Here is a 20,068-nt window from a genome sequence, read left to right as displayed (position 1 = left end):
ATACTGCAAAACTAATATGTTATGAAGGTGTAATAAATAGGGGTGTTAAGGCCATCACCACTCAGTCCCCTCTACCATGTCTACCACCCTGCAGCCATCACCACTCAGTCCCCTATACCATGTCTACCATCCTCCAGCCATCACCACTCCGTCCCCTCTCTGAGTCCTCTCTGTCACTGACGAATCAGATGCTAATGATGTTCTCCTTCCATTTTCTGCATCTTTTCAGTGTGTGTTCGTTGCTGCTTTGCACCATTATCAGTTAGAATATACACTGAAAGTGCCTAATCTTTACTTTTATTAAGCATGATAAGTCTATGCATATTTAGCTTTAGATTGCAATTATAGGTGCTCTTAACTCGTTCCCTTCCCTGTAAATGGTCTCTTCGAGTCTAACTTATAGGCTACTTAGCCTCAGTATATTTATAATGCTTGTGTAGGCTGTGTTGCTGGTTTGTTTAGCTACGGCTTTAGGTCTTAGTTACAGGCTGAATTGTGGTCATGTGCAGGGTCCAGTGACTCGGCGTATGTCACATGTGTTCCAGTGGGTCAGTCATTAACTCTAAACCATGTTTTTTTATGCTGCCTTTTTTTGCACCACTTACCAGAGAGACACAGTGGCAGAGCAGATTCCAGAAGTAAGGCCCGTGACTGGCAGACCACAGCTCCACTTTAACAAAAAGTGTAATTTGATTAAATCTGCTCTGTTTCAGTCCAAAAGCTGTGCTGGCTAAATCACATAAAGTGGATTAACTCTTCTACCGGATAGAGCAGATTAAAATTGTAAACACATTCTCTGACTGATGCATAGGACCTTCAGGGGTGGAGCCTGAAATAGAGGTAAAGAGGCTTCATGACTGTTTAATTGGAAAGGAACAATGGCAACCGTAGCACTTCCTATTTTACACAACACTGACAATGGTTTACACACTCAACACAAGGCATGAGTTCCATTACAGAAACCTACCTAGAGAATTGTACTGCTACCTTTTCCCCATCCTGAGGCGGAGCCTTTCTTTACCACTACTGTACTTGGATGCTGTACTTCCTGAAAACATTAGTAGCCATAATGCAAGTAATAGTGTTAATGAAAGCGCTAAGTTATTCAGCCGGTGTTTCTGGAGAGTGAAACGTCAGCATGTCTCTTGATCCCTGAAGCGATGTTCCCCCCGGGGCGAGGGGAGGGGGGTGAGGGAGGGTGGAAGGGCGGCAATGCTCAGTCTAATGGAGGAGATCCAGAGATCCAGGCTGACTCAATGAGAGCAGAGCGGGGGAGGCAGCTGGACAAAATCCATTCCCAGAGTGAGCGTTCTGCTGAGGCAGGTAGGCCGACCTTTCAGCCGTCCGATAGGTCAACCCTCGGCAGTGTGCCTGAACATCCATGGCTAAACGCCAGCCCACCCCTGGTACAGCTCATAGTAAAGCCCATATGAGCAGCAGCCAGCTCTGATCAATAGAGCCGCCTGGGCTGGTAACTTATTTACAGTACTGTAGGCAACCAGACAGAATTCTCTCTCACCAGGAGAGATGACGACAAGGGAACTGTACAGAGCCAGACTGTCCTGTACTAGATCCATATAAGTACCTACTAGGGTCTATAAGTGGGGCCAACACTGTAGGCAGGGGTGTTCAATCTTAGTTTTGACGAGCTACATGGCCTGTTTTTTCAATCACTGTAGCTATAATGGAATTTGTGTTTTATAGGCATTGGGAAACAAAGCAGCAATATCTTCTCTGCTTGGTCAGCACAGCTGTAGTAGTCAAGAACAGTACAGCACATGTACTGTACCATTACCTCCCTCCTTCTTTAAGGGACCCTCAGCTCTTTGGTTAAAATAACCTCTCCTGTTTACCCCCCCAGTTGCCCACGGAGTGAGAGAGGAGCCCCAGTTTGTGACGGCGCGCGCTGGCGAGAGCGTGATCCTGGGATGTGACGTGTCCCCTCCCCTGGACGGCCAGCAGCCCCCCTACGTGGTGGAGTGGTTCAAGTTCGGAGTGCCCATCCCCTTCTTCATCAGCTTCCGCTTCCACCCTCCTCATGTCGACCCAGAGTACACCGGTAAGAGCCAAGCCGACCACTCTCCTCATGTCAACCCAGAGTACACCGGTAAGAGCCAAGCCTTCCACTCTCCTCATGTCAACCCAGAGTACACCGGTAAGAGCCTTCCACCTCCCCATGTTGACCAAGAGTACACCGGTAAGAGACAAGGGTCTAGTGAGCATTTGCCATGTAGCCTGGTTCCAATGCTATGAAATTACAGAAAAGAACAGAACAGAGGCAGCACTAACACGCTGACGCACATTGCAGCTCAGATTAAAGTGTATTGTGGGGACAGATGCCATGTTACAGTAGAGCTGTGACAGTGTGATAATGGTTGAGACTGGGCCATGGTTCATGAGAACCTCCCCTGGGTGTTTTATGGGACTATATCCTCTCTGTGTCTACATGGAGCTGAGTGTCTGGAGTGTCTGGAGATTACCATGGCCCACTAGGCCAGAGTGGCCTGCTGCCTAACACACGCATGCACAAACACACACACACACACACATGCACACTGTATAAGATCTGCCTGGCTGGCTATTCTCATGAATCCCCATTTCCCATTTCTCACCAAATAAATAATTCATCTGGGTGGAACAGAGATTAAATGTACTGTCATTGCCCGGTTAGACTGGCTAGTCCTGCAAGGCAGTCAATGTACTGCTATATTTCTGGGTGTTAATGTACTGTATTCAGCCTATATTTCTGTGTCTTAATGTACTATATTAATCCTATATTTCTGGGTCTGAATGGATTCATGCTGAAGATAAGAGGTTTTGGATGGCCTTTTACAGTAGCAGAGCTCGTATGTGGGGGTAAGCTAGCTTCTCACGCCTCTCTGCCTCTATGTCTGTGAGCTTTAAATGGGCATACCTGAAGACTGAAGTGTATTTTGTAATTCCACTATGACCTTATCTTTTACAAGGGATTCTATCTTAGATTATGTTAAATAATGGGGATATGGTTCACATCATATGTGTTGTATTTATGTTGAAGTGGATTGGGAGTGGCACATCTCTCTCTTGCAGGGAGGAAAATACAGACTTACTGTTCGACTGAATATTACCCTTCGGCAAGTGTCTTAATCAGTGCTAGACAGAAATGGAGTGCTCCTCTAGTGTGTTAGCCAATTGCCCAAGGTGATATGCAAATCTAACTTTTAAAATCAGCTATTTTTGCACCAACTAACGCAAAGAAACAATCAATAATGCAGACACTATGATATTTAGTTTGTGCATTTTTAGTTAAAGATTTTTGAGGACAGGCTGGTCTTACATCTCACCCAAACCCAATTCCCAGTCTCTCCTCCAATCAGAGCCAGGGAAAAGCCTGCAGAGGGATTATGGTCTTTAAAGAACTGAACGTTTAGCTGCATGGCTTTCTTTAGCTCTACTCTCCTCTCCTCCTTCTACAGCTATTGCAGCAGTGCAATGGATCGAAGCCTATGTGTGATATTAATAAACCCAGAGGGCAATATTCACTGTAGGCAGCAGTAGTGTTAGATTACAGTGTGTGTGAATGCCCTGGAAGGGCTGGTCCTGATGTGTACATAGTATTGTTAATTCTGTTTACAGCACGCCTCTCACTCGGTGACAGATTGAACCTGAGGTCGATCCCTACCCTTCACGCCACCACCTACCCTACTCAGCACTTCATCACCCAGGCTAAAATAGACCTGACTTTTAAAGCCTCGCCTTTTTACTGCAAGACTGCAGTCTCCCTCTTTCCTCTGCCCTCTTCCCTTTGCCTTATCGATTTCTTGCTCAACAAAAACCCGCCGTTTTCTTCGTCAGTTATGGCAGCCATCCCAGTAAAAGGCTATCTATCGAATCTATATGCAGCGCTACTGGAAGAGCAAGCCAGCCCGCCCTCCACGCCAATATGTTTTCCTGACGTTCAAAATGAACAAACAAGCAACAGTACTTACAGTACATACCGTATATACATCTCAAAGTTTGGAAAAGGATCTTTGTCCCAGGGCACGGTTCTAACAGAGGAGAGAGTGTTTCAGTCAGTTTATCTGGCTCGACTGTCAGGGCTGTAGCAGAAGCCGTGTGGATGCAGTGGGTTGGAAGCTGTGAGACAGATTTCAACATGCCTGGTTTACTCAACTTCTCTCATCCTCTGTGACATGACTTTCTACTTTTAGATTTCCTATTAATCTCCTAAGCCTTCAAAGAAAAGTCAGTCTTTTTCACTATTGACACTAAGTGCTTTCCTTTTCCAAGCCCTGTGCTTCATCAGGTAGCTGTGGGGAGCTTGGAACAGGGTTGCCAGGTCAAGCTAAAAATTCTTGCCCAATGACCAATTAAAACCCGCCCAAAAGGCCTGAAAACTAGCCAATTATTAATTTTTTTCACAGCAAGAGAGGAGTTGCCATATCTATACAATAAACCCTTTTTTCCATAATGTTATCGAGACAATTAAGAACGAATATCATAGTAACTTGGAACGACCGTTACAATTCAATAATTATTGCAATCTATGACATGACGTAATAAAGACATTTGACATTTGAATATGTGACAAGAGAAAATATAATTTTCCCTGGTTAAACTCGCCAGATCTTTTTCCATCAATGGATGTCGTTTTAACCCGCTTGACTGGTATGATTAAGCAATAAGGCTACAGTAGCCTAGACAAGATGTAGGCAAGATGTAAACTGAACGATTTAACAGTTTGCTTAGTTCAAATTAACAGACTGATTTATTCAACATGAATAGTGAGGCGATTTCGCAATAGTAAATGCTTGTTTCCTCAATTTCCTGCTGGAATAGGCTACTGAGGATGGGCTCATAATTTCAATCACTGAATTAAATATGAATAACAGGTATATGAACTGAATATGCTTGTCAACAACAGCCAGTGTTTATTTTTTACATTTGTTTTACCTGCAGCCTAATCTGACTACTGTTAAAGTCAATCTAATGCGTTCATAATAACACAAGGCTACAACAACAAACTGAAGTTATAGGCTTTTTATTAAATTCGTTTGCCAGCTCCAGGTAGGCTACACAAGTGGCACAAATTGATTTGCAATGATTCCAGTTATATCGTAATTTCAATATATTTATTTGATCAACTGTTAGCCTACAATGGCATATATATTAATAGGCTACTTGATGGCCAACAGAGACAAATGTATAATTCTCCACATTTAGCCTAGTTTCATTGAGTACTTTTCCCCATAAAAAGAACCACGCGAGGGTTTCATAACTTCCATTTAAAATTTCCACTCGGGCTACCCCGAGACCCAAGAATTGAGCATGCACAAAGCACTTCGCTTGATACCGTTATCTTTAAGCAGTCAACATTAGAATGCAGTTTAAACCACCTCCAAGCGGATTTATGTAATGCGCTCTAGTGCGCCGAAAGTAGTTTTCCAGTGCTTAATGTTTTATATGGAAAGGGGTTTGGAAATTGCTGTCTCCATAATGACAATCTAAAAAGGCTACCTACAACTGGTAAAAAGTTGTCACGACGTGCGCGCATGCTGTTCGCGCTCCTCTCACTCACGTCACGAGTATGACGGGCATGATACACTAGCACAGGTTGCCGAGCCGTTAAACACCGCTTCCCATTCATTTCATTGGAAGGAAAAAAAAAAAAAAAAAAGATCAACTTTTCCCAACTTTAGGCAAATCACCAGCGCGACCGCTGGGTGAATACCAATCATATCGAGTGGTTCCCATGACGAATTTGATGCTATGCGACCCAAGGCTGGAGACTTTCTTCAGCAAAGATGGCTGACAAAATACTATGATGGAAGCAAATGTAAGTGATTATAACGTCATAACGAATCATGCAAAAAATGTACAGTTGACAGGAATATGTTAGTTAATGTAGAGACAAACGAGTATGCATATTTTTTACCATAAAGTTAATTTACGAAAATCACGATTTAGCAAGCTAGCTGACTAGCTAACATTAGCCAGCTAGCTGGCTAGCTTTATGGGTGTTGTGACATGAGTATGAAATTGTAATTCTGGTTGTGTTTTAGGGACTCCTGAAACAACCAGTAAACCAGGCTGTCGTCTTGTGAAACAGTGGATGTAAAGAATCTAGCTAGCTAAAGCATTTACTGCAAATTGAATGTACAATTTTGTAAGCTTGCCTTGCTGATATTTGCCATGCAATGCAGATAGATTAAATAACGTAGCTAGCAATGTTCTTGGTTATTGTGCAGTGGAGGATAACAATACCTGTATGCCTATGGATGTGTAGCTAGCTATCTAGCCGATCTGTGTATGGACCCAAACGTTTGGTATACATATTAGTTCAGAACCTAGCTATGAACCTTAGCTATCATAGCCAGTTCAAAACAGTATGAATGACATTAATGAAGCCTATGGATTGAGTAGAATATAATATAACTTTGTGCCAAGGATGCAAGTCGTAGACAAGTTATTACCATGCATTAGATCCCCACATTGTAGCCTGTACATTTAATATATTCACTGATCATGTACTCTACCTTGGCAAATAAAGGTGCAGTTCAGGTATGAATGTCTTTGAGATTATTTTTCAGTCATATCCAGTACCATGAGTATCAAATTCCAGTCTTTGAATGATGCTGTGTCTGCATTACAATTATACACTTCAACAGTGTTTACCAATCTTGATCCTGGGACATCAATGGTTACACATTGTAACTAATAGACTAGAAACAGGATTTAACTAGTTAATTGCTGATTTGTAATTCATATACAGAAATATAATTTTAAAAACCATACACTACAAATCCTATGCATCATGCAAATACTCTAAAACCGGTTCATCTCAATATCTAATGCCCTTCATCTGCATTGATCTGATAACCACAGGATATGACTTAATTTCAACCAGTAGAGAATGTGAAACGCTTTATTGAAAGAAGTTCATTATCCAAGTGTTATAAATACATGCCTTATAAATATGATTAATGAATCAGTGCTATCCAAATATTCTCTCAGTTCATCACAATTACATAATAGTGTCTCTAGTTGGCCCGAAGGTTATCTTAAGAGTGGGTGAGGTGGCGATGATGGGACTGGTTGGCATCCACTCTCATCAAAACATATCTGCAGATGAGAGACAGATGGCGAGAAAGAGCATGTTTAAGCCTTGTTTTTATTTTTATTCTAACATTGTTAGTCATCATAATCATCAGGAGGTGACATGCAAAACTGACCTTGGATCATTAACTCTGGGACTACTGCATCTCGATCTGTATTTCAATGTAAAGCATATCTTTAATAATACTTCATGTTACCTGACCAAGTGACTTCTCACCTCTGATCATGCTGTGCCCTCTATGTAGGCAGTTCAGATGCGGGAGGGGTTCACCGACATAGCTGATATAACCTAGAGGATTTAGGGAGAAGAGGAGAGAGGGATGAAGTGAAGGAGAGATACTGTTATTGAGAAAATAAGGTAGTTAAAGAGACAGTGTTCTAACAGGATTCTGTGTTTGTGGCCTCACCTTCTGTCCACACCACACTAAGTGGCTGCATAGTACTTTGTGCTGAAAAACATGAACGGGCACACCAGGACAAACAATATAGCCTAGTTATAGAAATAATGAAGTGTCTTACTATTCTCCATGGTTGGTCCTCTTGCCTATTCCTTGAAGGTGGAAGGCGCTACAGTTATACACCTGAGCCTGCTTACTTCACAATCCATCAATCAGATTGATACATGAGTATGTAGGTGTGGGTTATAGGGTGTCTAATTGTCCTACATTTTTTCAATATGGGTGATTTAAAATAGCCTGTTTTGTTTTTGTACAGACATCACACCCTTACTTAAACAGAAATAGAAATCAAAGGGAGAGAAATTGGGAATTTAATAACTGCAGTTGACATAGCTAAGTAAATGGAAGAATACCCTAATTGCAATGTAAATGGCTCTTAAAATAGACTACACTATGCACAACCAAAGGCTATGGTGTCGCCAGGGAACAGCACCCTCTTCGAAGAAGTAGGAGGTGAAGATCTCCCGTACACGGATTGCCTCTTGCTGCGTTGTTGGACCCCATCCTTGAAACATCCTGCAGAACAGCAGACTTCTCCTCTGGCACACGGCGGCAAGCTGCAGATCCCCTCCTGGTCCTCGTGTCCATCCTCATGAAGTTATGCAGGACACAGGTAGCCTTCACACACCTGAATTCCTCCACGAGGCAGTCCCAGATGGCCCTGGTCACCCAACCTTGCAGTGCCCTACATGTTAACTGTAGGCAATCGTTTTGGAGGAATCTCCAGTTACAAGGTCTCTGTAGGAATGTGGAAGACAATGTAATTATTAGCCTTTTACATCACCAGGTCATTGTGGATTACTGAAATATAATATCCCTGATAACAAATCATGATAACATTGGATGATTGATAGATGCATATGCACACATATGTGCATGTGACAATAACAGGATCATATCAAGGATAGCATCACAAATGAATACATAAATACCACTTGAAGCTTGATGATGAGTTGATCATTTGAATCAGCTGTGCAGTGCTAAGGCAAAAACAAAAATGTGCACCCCTTTGAGTCCCCAGGACCAGGACTGAGAACCACTGCTCTTCATTGGGACCTCTTCATATGTAGACAGGCTTTCATAGCTCTCTTTATCAAAGGACAGAAAACCTCACAAAAAACGGACTAAATTATAGTCAAATTACACTGCACTGAATATTATGTTACTATTATCTCCATCCTCACTTCTAGGGACAGGAACTACACAAAAGTATGTTCCCTATCCAGAATAGCCAACTCACTTTTTTTATATATATAATTTGTTTTACCAGGTAAGTTGACTGAGAACACATTCTCATTTACAGCAATGACCTGGGGAATAGTTTCAGGGGAGAGGAGGGGGATGAATGAGCCAATTGTAAGCTGGGGATGATGGCCAGAGTGGGAATTTAGCCAGGACACCAGGGTTAACACCCCTACTCTTACAATAAGTGCAATGGGATCTTTAATGACCTCAGAGAGTCAGAACACCCGTTTAACATCCCATCCAAAAGATGGCACCCTACACAGGGCAGTGTGTAGGTATTGGGATATTGGGATATTTTTTAGATCAGAGGAAAGAGTGCCTCCTACTGGCCCTCCAACACCACTTCCAGCATCATCTGGTCTCCCATCCAGGGACTGACCAGGACCAACCCTGCTTAGCTTCAGAAGCAAGCCAGCAGTGGGATGCAACTTTGACAGTTGGGGCTGCTATTCTTTCACCCTCCTCTAAGGCTGTTAGCTAGCTACCTACAAATGCATTTGGAGTTTATTTTTTACAGTGATAAATACATCAAGATAACTAGCTCATATGAAGTTAGTTAGCTGGTGATATTTAATTAACTTGGTTAGCTATCTATACAGTATGTGAAGTTGGCTAGATAGCAAACTAGCTAGCTCATTTGGCAGATCATTTGAGTTCAGCCTGCACTGTAGCTAGTTAGGTAATAATACATCTTTTTTTTTTTTTACATTTTTGAAATGTATTTACTTACTTAAGTAGGTTCTCCAAGCCATGTGGACAATTGGAAACAGGGCAGCAAAGTGTGTTTGTCACCAGAGCGTTTTAGAAGATATTACTATTGAACTATGTACCCATTTAATAACCAGACCTTTATACAAACTTGCTATGTTGAATTATTGACGCACAATCGAATATGCTGCCAGCACGCCCACAAGCGAGTCACATAAGCGGCACGCGGCAATTTACCGCTATCTAGTGTACATGCACCGTGACTCAGTCAATAACTTTAGCGCTCTCTCAACACACACACACACACACACCTCCAACCCTCCCCACCACTCACTCAGCAACAGCCTGTCTCACTGCCTGACAGTCAATAGCAGGTCAAAAGGAAATACCATTTTTTTTACGAGAAATGCCATGGCAGCCGCGGTACAACTGACATGCTGACCACGCTGCTCGCGTTGCAAAATAAATGTACACATACATGTTATTCAGTCATTGCATCCAAACTGTTTGCACAAGTCAACGAGCATTTGCGTAGCAAGGGACTAAAATGGGCTCCCGAGTGGCGCAGCAGTCTAAGGCATTGCATCTCAGTGCAAGAGGCGTCACTGCAGTCACTAGTTTGAATCCAAGCTGCATCACATCTGGTCCCATAGGGTGGTGCAGAATTGGCCTGGCATCGTCAGGGTTTGGATGGGGTAGACTGTCATTGTAAATAAGAATTTGTTCTTAACTGACTTGCCTTGTTAAATAAAGGCTAAATAGAACTTTGTTCCAAGTCCCATCTCCTCATTGGTTTTTAGAAGCATATGCCCACCTAGGTGAGACTCAGGGGGTATGCTAATTTAGTATACAGCAGACCTAACCAACTCTATTAAATTAGTCAAAACAGGATCATTTTACATCTGGCTAGAAATTAATAAATGGATAATTATCTCAACAGAGAAAAATGTCCTCATGTGTGCTACCTATATCCCCCCCAATAGAATCTCCATACTTTAATGATGACAGCTTCTCCATCCTAGAGACGGAGATCAACAATTTCCAGGCTCAGGGACATGTACTAGGTCTGTGGCGACCTAAATGCCAGAACTGGACAAGAACCAGACACCCTCAGCACACGGGGACAATCACCTACCTGAAGTTGACAGCATTCCCTCCCCCATATGCCCCCCAAGACACAACTACGACAACATAACCAACAAATGGGTCACAACAACTCCTGCAGCTCTGTCGGACGCTGGGTATGTACATAGTTCATGGTAGGCTTCGAGGGGACTCCTATTGTAGGTACACCTACAGCTCATCTCGTGGCAGGAGTACTGTATACTATTTTATCACTGATCTCAACCCAGAGTCTCTTAGAGCATTCACAGTCAGTACACTGACACCCCTATCAGATCACAGCAAAATCACACTCTACTTGAACAGAGCTATGCCCAAATCATGAGGCATCAAAGCCAAAGGAACTGAATAATATTAAGAAATGGAAGGAAAATGGTGTGGTAATTTACCCAAAAAACAATTAGGCAAGAACAAATTCAATCCCTTCTAGACAATTTCCTGGACAAAAGGTTTCACTGTAATAGTGAAGGTGTAAACTTGGCAGTAGAAAACCTAAACAGTATATTTGACCTCAGCTTCCCTATCAAATCTAAAAATGTGAAGCAGACAACTGAAAAATCAACAACAATGACAAATGGTTTGATGAAGAATGCAAAATCCTAAGAAAGAAATTGAGAAACCTATCCAACTAAAAACATAGACCCAGAAAACCTGAGCCTACGCCTTCGCATGGCGAATCACTAAAACAATATAGAAGAAGTACACAACGAAAAAAGAAGGAATAGCACTTCAGAAATCAACTCAATGTAACTGAAGAATCCATAGACTCTAACCACTTCTGGGAAAATTGGAAATCTCGAAACAAACAACACGAAGAGTTATCTATCCAAAATGGAGATGTATGGATAAACCACTTCTCCAATCTTTTTGACTCAATAACAAAGAACAAACAGCAAAAATATATACATGATCAAATACAAATCTTAGAATCAACTATTAAAGACTACCAGACCCGACGGGATTCTCCAATTACATTGAATGAACTACAGGACAAAATACAAACCCTCCAACCCAAAAATGTCTGTGGGGTGATGGTATCTTAAATTAAATGATCAAATATACAGACTACAAATTCCAATTGGCTATTAAACTTTTTAACATCATCCTCAGCTCTGGCGTCTTCCCAAATATTTGGAACCAAGGATTGATCACCCCAATCCAGAAAAGTGGAGACAAATTTGACCCCAATAACTACCGGGGGATATGCGTTAACAGCAACCTTGGGAAAATTCTCTGCATTATCATTAACAGCAGACTTGTACGTTTCCTCAGCGAAAACAATGTACTGAGCAAATGTCAAATTGGCTTTTTACCAAATTACCGTACAACAGACCACGTATTCACCCTGCACACCCTAATTGACAAACAAAACAAAGGCAAAGTCTTCTCATGCTTTGTTGATTTAAAAAAAGCTTTAGACTCAATTTGGCTTGAGGGTCTGCTATACAAATTGATGGAAAGTGGTGGAGGAAAAAACATACAACATTATAAAATCCATGTACACAACCAACAAGTGTGCGGTTAAAATGGTCAAAAAACACATTTCTTTCCACAGGGCTAGGGGGTGAGACAGGGATGCAGCTTAAGCCCCACCCTCTTCAACATTTATATCAACGAATTGGCTAGGGCACTAGAACAGTCTGCAGCACCCGACCTCACCCTACTAGAATCTGAAGTCAAATGTCTACGGTTTGCTGATGATCTGGTGCTTTTGTCCCCAACCAAGGAGGGCCTACAGCAGCACCTAGATCTTCTGCACAGATTCTGTCAGACCTGGGCCCTAACAGTACATCTCAGTAAAACAAAAATAATGGTGTTCCAAAAAAGGTCCAGTTGCCAGGACCAAGAATACAAATTCCATCTAGACCAAAAAATATATATATATAAAAATCAGTTATAGAACCCATTGTCACATGGAATGACGCTGGAGAGACGAAGCAGGTACGGGGGGGGGGGGGGGGGGGGGGGGGGGGGGCAGATGTGAATCTCTCCACTCCTCCATGTCATCTGGTTGCCTTTTCCTGCTCAGGGTCTTCCATTGATTGTTATGCATCCTCTGAAAAAACTAAATGTAATCACTTAACTATGACAATACAGTATAAGTAAAATAACAGTGGAGTGAGAACCTTGTTATTGTTTCAATTGTAGCTTTACCCAACTTTTGTCCACCCTTTTGAAACTTATGTTTCACTTTCTATAGCCTGCCCCTGTCTCATAAACACAGGGCTGGGGTTGGAACATGTAACAACTCACACATGGACAAAGCTGTGAATGCAATGATGTCTATGGTGGTTTATATTGTTTGTATAGAAATACTCAAATATTTATTTTGGTTGAAAAACAATTGAACAGCAGGAAGACTGCAGTGTGGCTTTATTGAGTTGGGTAGCATGGTACTCTGAAACCAACCTAGCTAGCTAACTAAGTTAGCAACAACCCTGACAGTGAGCATCTTGTAATGTTGGGTTACAGAGTGCAACTAACGTTAGCTTTCAAAACTTTTTTTGTACTTTTGATTTAGCTAGCTAGGCTATGTAGCCCAGTGAATTTCACCCAACTATCTACAACTGATTTGTCTTAGTTAAAATATATTTCATTAAATTGTTAAATTAGCACAATAGCATACTAACTACAGTAGCTAGCAACCGACAGAGCAACCTTAAGTGAGCAGCATACCACATAGTGTAGGAGAGTTGGCTAGCAAATTAGCAAACTAAACAGGCTAGCTAGCTAGAAATCTGACTAAGTAGCTAGCTAGTACTCTCTGAAATCTCCGACCTATACCGTAAGATTGGTAACATTGTGAAGACAACCTGTCTGTCTCTAGAGACTAGCTAGCTAAGCAAGATAATGATCCACACCTGCCAATCGTCATCCTTACGTCCAAGTGTTTCTTCAGGTTCGAAGTCGAGTCTCTGGATGTCGACAACAGCTTTACTGTGGGCAAACATAGTTTGCATTGAACTGTTACATTACTGCCCTTTTCTTCTCTGAACACATTGTTCTTTGAAATGCCATCCAAAAAATGCACTGCGTTGGCGCGCCATACCCTTTTCTTTTGTGACCGTGTATGTTGCTCAGGCGGTAAGATCAAAGAGGTACTTTTTCAGTTAATGATATGATTGACGTTAATATGAAAGGAAAAAAAGTATTCTGAAAACATCCCTTCTAAATTTGAAAGTAATCCTAGAAGTAATTATCTACTTTAAAAAAAGAGCTGGTAATGTAACGGTTTACAGTTATATTTTGTAATCCATTACATGTAATCTGTTACTCCCCAACCATGTCAACCTCCATATAACGTCCAAAGAAGAAGCCTGAAGGAGGAGAGATTACTACAAACAAACTCGGTTTACCCTTTTATCTGTGGATTAATTGTCAGAGTAGGGGACCTTGTGCATTTCAGGTAAAATAACAACCCAATGTTTATATCCCAGGACAAATTAGCAAGCAAACTAGCTAAATTGCCATAATCTGTCCCCAAATGAATATAGTTGGTTCAGAGTTCGTTTTGATATTTCAACCTGCATGTCCTGATCGCGTCTGGTGTGGATGGACAAAATCAACATGCACGCAATGGCCCGGTCTAGTCAGCGTGTTAGAAATAGCCCAAAAACCCGCAAACCATGACCAATACATTTTCAACTGCAACATCGTTTTCAAGGTAGCCCAATTTGGTGGGAAAACTGCAAACATGACAACACTGGCTGGGGAGAGACAGAGAGAGGTGGGGGTGGGGTGGGGGGCAAGAGAAAGAAAATATATATAGAGTAAGAGATGGAGAGGAGAGGAGAACCTTAGCTGGGAAGCTTCTAGACGAGAGAGAGAAAGAGATATTGCCCTCCAGGTAATGTTATCTATTAATCCTAATACTCTAATACCTCTTCTGGCCAGGTTCTGTTGGTAGTTTGTTTATTGTGAGAGGTTGTGAAGTAGTATGGATTGGGAACAGCTCAAATTCAAATCCAATCATTTTCATTTTGGGTCAAATCAAATCTCCCTGACCTTGGTCATTAGCATTCTTTATATTGAAGCCATCTGTAATCAAACTGGATAGGTTAGGGGGTATCTAACAGCACAATCTAAGGCCACTGTCTTACCAAATGAACCTGCTCAGAGACACAGAGAAGATGCTGTTGGCAGAGCAGCTACGTATTTGCCAGCTGTGTGATGTCTGTGTCAGCGCTATGTCAGTATGCTGGTGTGTGTTGGGGGTGTGATACTGTAGTGTCATTAATGAATTGAACAGTCAGTGGAATAATGAAAGAGCTGTGTAAGCGTCATCCATGTTTAGATATGCACATCACACTGATTCATGGTGCTCTTTGGGTACACTGGCGGCCATGTTGGGTGTACCATTTGGATCAACTCAAATTCTATGGTCCTGACTCCTGACCCTACCTGTGTTCTTCTCTCCTAACCCAGGTAGAGCCAGCCTGCATGGGAAGGCGTCTCTTCAGATCGACCCAGTGCGCTCAGAGGACCAGGGCTGGTACGAGTGTAGGGTCCTGATGTTGGAGCAGCAGTACAACACCTTCCACAATGGCAGCTGGGTGCAGCTCACAGTCAATGGTGAGTCGCTGGCTGCATCCCAAATAGCAGCCTATTCCCTATGTATTGCACAACTTTTGACCAGGGCCCATACGGCTCTGGTCAAAAGTAGTGCACTATATAGGGAATAGGGTGCCATTTGCTTCACTTCACTGTTACTTTACTGTCAGCACCAACAGATTGGAGTGTGGTAAGTGTGGTTTGGGATTGAGACTCAATATGGGGAATGGGTTTCTACAGTGTAATCTCGTCAGATGTGTGTGCTCGAGTGATTCATGTCAATGTTCACCTCATAGCTTGCTAACATTCCAAGCCGCCAAGGTTTTCATTGTTTTACCTTAGATAGCTTTACTATAGCTAACTACATTCTGAATATTTTGTCAGAACATTCCTTCTCTGACTTGCCAGTCAGATACAGTAGAGGTGACAATGACTTGTCTGTCTGAGATTTCAGATTTACTGTGTGCCTGCTGATTTGTTTTATCACTTGTCCAGTCTGATGTTTGGCTTTTTACTGATTGTATGTGGTACTGTACAATCATTTGTCCCCCCAAATAATTGTTTTCATGATTTGTGGCCATTTCCCTATAGTCACTAGTCTATGTTTATTCTGAGATGCCAAAGCTATGATGAGTGGCAATTAGGTATTCTTTTAGATAATGCCTTTTCAAGAACGTCACACAGACAGACACATTTCAGATTGCCTTGGGGATAAAGGGATGAGAGACTAGTGAGAAGGGGCAGGGAACGTCTGGGATAGTCTGGGAGCAATCAAATGAATGACCAGACGGGAAAATAATCTACATGTTTGCACTTCCCAGGAAGGCCCCATTGGGTTAGCAGCTAGCTGCTTCTATCTATGTAATGTGTTCCAGTACATTGTTCAAGACCAGAACCATGTATTTATAGAGTTGGGACTTTTAGAAGGTTGAATAATGTTCTAATTGTAGACATTCAGTTACATAGCGTTATTTAAATATTTAAGCATTATTTAAATATTCTCCATGTAATGTTATTCATTTTGTCATATCTTATAATAGACAATAAAAAATACTTGTCTTAGAGAAATGTAATGGAATTGAATTGCACGTTGCCATATTGAATTCAGTTTGCAGTTTGCTAAATTGTAGCTGCAGCATATCTGTCCATTCCAATTATTTTGGTCTGCTGGTGTTATTGAGATACAATGCATCTCCCATTTGGCCGTCCTCCGGATGGATAGAGGTGGGTAGTTATTTCTCCATATGATGCAAGCATTTGAAAATAATGGGCTCGACCAAATGCAGTGGTTTCGTTAGTCATTTTTTAACATTAAACAGTTTTTTCCCCTCCAGATAGACACCTCACAAGGACTGAAGATATTATTAATGTGACAGTTTGCAGTTTATACTGTCAGATTCACACACTCAAAATATATTTTTGGTGTGTGAACTTATGCTCACTGTCTGTGTGAGGCTCATTCATATTCTCATCAGGAACTTTCTAATCTGTAACTGACTGTATATGCATATACAGTATACTTGACATTGGATGAGGTTCAACATATGTTCACTGTAAACCTAATGGTCACTATGAAACTGAAAGGTAGAGATTAAGAAGAGGGAGACTACCAATGTGTCAGTGTGTGCAAGCTTGCATCTACACACTGTGTATTTGTGTGTGAGATCATTGCATGTGTGTAAGGGTACATGTGCGTTTGGCTGTGGCTAAATGAGTTCTCTATCTGCTGAGTTACACTCGAGGTTGCCCTGCCAGGGAGTGTCACCTGCGGAGCCTCTAGGGGGGCGGGAGGGAGTGTGTGAACATCTGTGTGTGTTTGGTTTGAATGGCTTCCTGTACAAGCCGGACGGGCACACTGCATCTCTATGGCCGGCCTCATCAGTGTTCACGCTCAACTCACTCACTCACTCACTCACTCACTCACTCACTCACTCACTCACTCACTCACTCACTCACTCACTCACTCACTCACTCGCCTATGCTCTCCACCTCTCCTACTCCCAGTCCTTTACACTATCACTGAGTTGTCTGGATAATATGTTTGATGTTTCTTTATCCTGTGTGTTGGAACCAGGTTTTGGTGTCTGAGTTCATATAAAACAAGTCTAAAATATTTTGTTTGTCCATACTTTGTTTACAGCAGTGTAATAGCAAAGGTGCAGGGCATAAGGGTAATGCCTTGTTTTCCCAATCGGGGACTGTTGGGGCTGAACCTGAAGCCAAGCTCTCATGTCTACTGAAAGAGCCACAGCAAAATGGCTGGCAGTGTTTGGGCTTGTTTTGAGACATCTGTGTGTTGAATTGACATTCAGAGGCCTCATCATAGCTGCATGTCCCCTCAAAGGGCCTCTGTTGGGAAGGCAGGTGCTCTCCTGGCCAGGCTTCATCACAGATACTAAAGGCAGCCATTTCCTGGGGCCTGTGGAATCTACATATGATACACTCCCTGCTTTGACTTCCTGTTTGCTGCCCTCTACTTCCTGCCAAACGGAGAGAGGATTCATGCCCACTCAGTGGCAGGTGTCAGATGGCAAGAACTTGTGCCCGAAAGACAGAGAGGCCACTGTGGTGCCTCTCCTCTCCTCCTCTCACCCTCTCCTCTCTTCTTAGTTTAGTATCAGTTAACAGTATGCTAATAAATCAGCAGCTTTTGGATAGAGTGAGAGAATACGTCAGTTAGAGAAAGAGTGCGTGAGAGATTGTGCGTGTCAACTCACACAGCTGCAGTAACTTCAGAGACAAATAGTCTGAAGGGGATCCCTTGTTGCCTTGAGGGAAAATGGTTGTTGGGTTGCGGATGGAAAGTAGAGTACAGTAAACAGTAAAGAGCTAAATATATGCTGCAATTCAATAAAAATGCATCATGATCCTTTTGTGCTGTAAGTAGTAGTCCTCAGGGAAAAGACGCTCTCTCACCCACTCTGGCTGGCTCTGTACTGTAAATGTTCATTTTGTCTGAAATCTGCTCATAAAGGGAAATCAAAGAAAAACGGTGTAAAAAACTGTGCATCCCCAAAGAGCAGTCTTCCAGGGAGTGGGTGAAAGAGATGGCGAGAATGAGGGAGAAAGAGAGGAAGGCGGAGAATCAGAGTGAGGAGGAGAGGAGAGAGAAGGAGAGATGTCGGTGAGCAGGTATGGAGCTCTAAGGAGGCCATCTGCTCGTGTGGAAAGGTCTACAGATGGGAGTGGTGTGAAAACAGAAGCATCTGAATCCAGGAATAAAGGAGACGTGAAAATTAGGAAAGTAAGGCGAGATTGTGTTGCTCGACTTGGCTTTTTGTAGAACATCTCCCAAGTTCCCCACTTGATGACACTTACGTACGTACTGATGTGTTGTACCTGATGGGTGGAAAGAACTCCCCTGTCAACTATTCCGCTCACAGTAAATGCCAACTCCTGTTTGCCACCTACTTAGTGTAAATTAATGTTAGGTCATCTAAACCACATTATAGATGTGAATCAAAGATGTAGACCTGTTCATAGAAAATAATCTACACGACCATCCACAAAATTGTTGCCGATAAAGCACATTTGCATTGTAAATCACTACAAAAATCAGAGGGGGTTGCTTACAAATGTGCAGAAAGGAATATATTCTAGTATACTTGCAGAATGACAATACCCAAAGCAGTCATTGAGAGAATGCCTAGAACAGCTGTTAAAGAGATTGAATGGGATCTTAAGCACATTCATATCATATTATACGATTCAGTAGGACGTAACATATCAATGGAAATGGAGGACTTTGCACAATTTTCGGGGACCTGTTTTGGCACGTGAGCTCTACTTTCAAAACTACTGGCTGAAATTGCATCACTTTAAGAAGTTCCTTAATGGTAGTCACTGGTAGTCTCTATACAGGAGCATTGTGCAGGGGCCAAGATAAGGAAGCAGATGTCTAGAGATGCTAATTGTTGTGTTTGTTTACTCCACACCATGTGTGTGTGCAGTTAGAAGTCAAGACAAGACTCCCATCGGCTAGCCATGACCCACTTGGGTAGAGAGAGTGAGATCCTCTCTTCAGCTAAGTTTAGTTCAAGTTTTATTGTAACATGCACAAGTACAGTGAAATACTTTACTTGCGAGCTCAACCCAACAGTGCAGTAATCAATGTCTAAAATAATAAAGCTAATAAAATACAAAAATATACTGTATATTATTAAGAAAACATGAGAAATAAGAGAAGAAGCTATATAGAGGGTGTCACGACTTCTGCCGAAGTCGATGCCTCTCCTTGTTTGGGCGGTGTTCGGCGGTTGATGTCGCCGGTCTTCTAGCCATCGATGATCCATTTTTCATTTTCCATTTGTTTTGTCTTGTTTTCCCACACACCTGGTTTTCATTTCCCTCATCACGTGTTGTGTATTTAACCCTCTGTTCCCCCCATGTCTTTGTGTGGTATTGTTTGTTGTAAGTGCTTGTGCACATTTGTTTGACTGGTGCGCGTCGGGTTATTATGCCCATATTTTTGTATTTCTTATGCCGTTGGTTTTACTATTAAACTGCTCCGGCTATTACCAAGTTCTACTCTCCTGCGTCTTACTTCCCTGCCACCAGTTACACACCCCTTACAGAGGGCCAATGCCAATACCACATTTACAATGTGCAGGGATAATGGAGTAATTTGAGGTAGATATGTACATGTAGGCAGGGATTAGGAGAAAGTGACTGGTAACAGGATAAATAATTGTAATAGTAAACAGTATGGCAGCAGCATAAGTGGTAGGTGGGTGGGTGGGTGTGGGAGTTTGTTTGCGTGTGTGTACGTGTTTGAGTGTGTGAGAGTGTCAGTATTAGGCGTGATAGGTGGATATACATGTAAACATGGCTGTTAACAGGAATATATAAATACTTATGGTAATAACTAGTGGTAATATATACAGTGCCTT

The 20,068-nt window shown here is 42.2% G+C and overlaps 1 protein-coding gene across 5 annotated transcripts in view; it reads left to right on the top strand.

The window, feature by feature from the left end:
- The window catches only part of LOC115206381 (protein turtle homolog B), a 69,090-nt gene that overhangs the window by 15,414 nt on the left and 33,608 nt on the right, over window positions 1-20,068 (top strand). For all 5 annotated transcript variants that reach the window (XR_003880792.1, XM_029773264.1, XM_029773262.1 and 2 more), the window contains exons 2-3: window positions 1,862-2,059; window positions 15,054-15,200. Coding sequence is in view for 4 of the 5 variants with exons in the window: in XM_029773264.1 (XP_029629124.1) it covers window positions 1,862-2,059; window positions 15,054-15,200 (345 nt within the window). In the remaining variant the exon portion in view is untranslated. The remainder of the gene's footprint in view (window positions 1-1,861; window positions 2,060-15,053; window positions 15,201-20,068) is intronic.

Source organism: Salmo trutta, chromosome 13 (genome assembly GCF_901001165.1).
Source record: "Salmo trutta chromosome 13, fSalTru1.1, whole genome shotgun sequence".
Classification (NCBI taxonomy): Eukaryota; Metazoa; Chordata; class Actinopteri; order Salmoniformes; family Salmonidae; genus Salmo; species Salmo trutta.
Note: the sequence above shows the minus strand (reverse complement) of the source record. Positions and strands in the feature narration are given on the sequence as shown.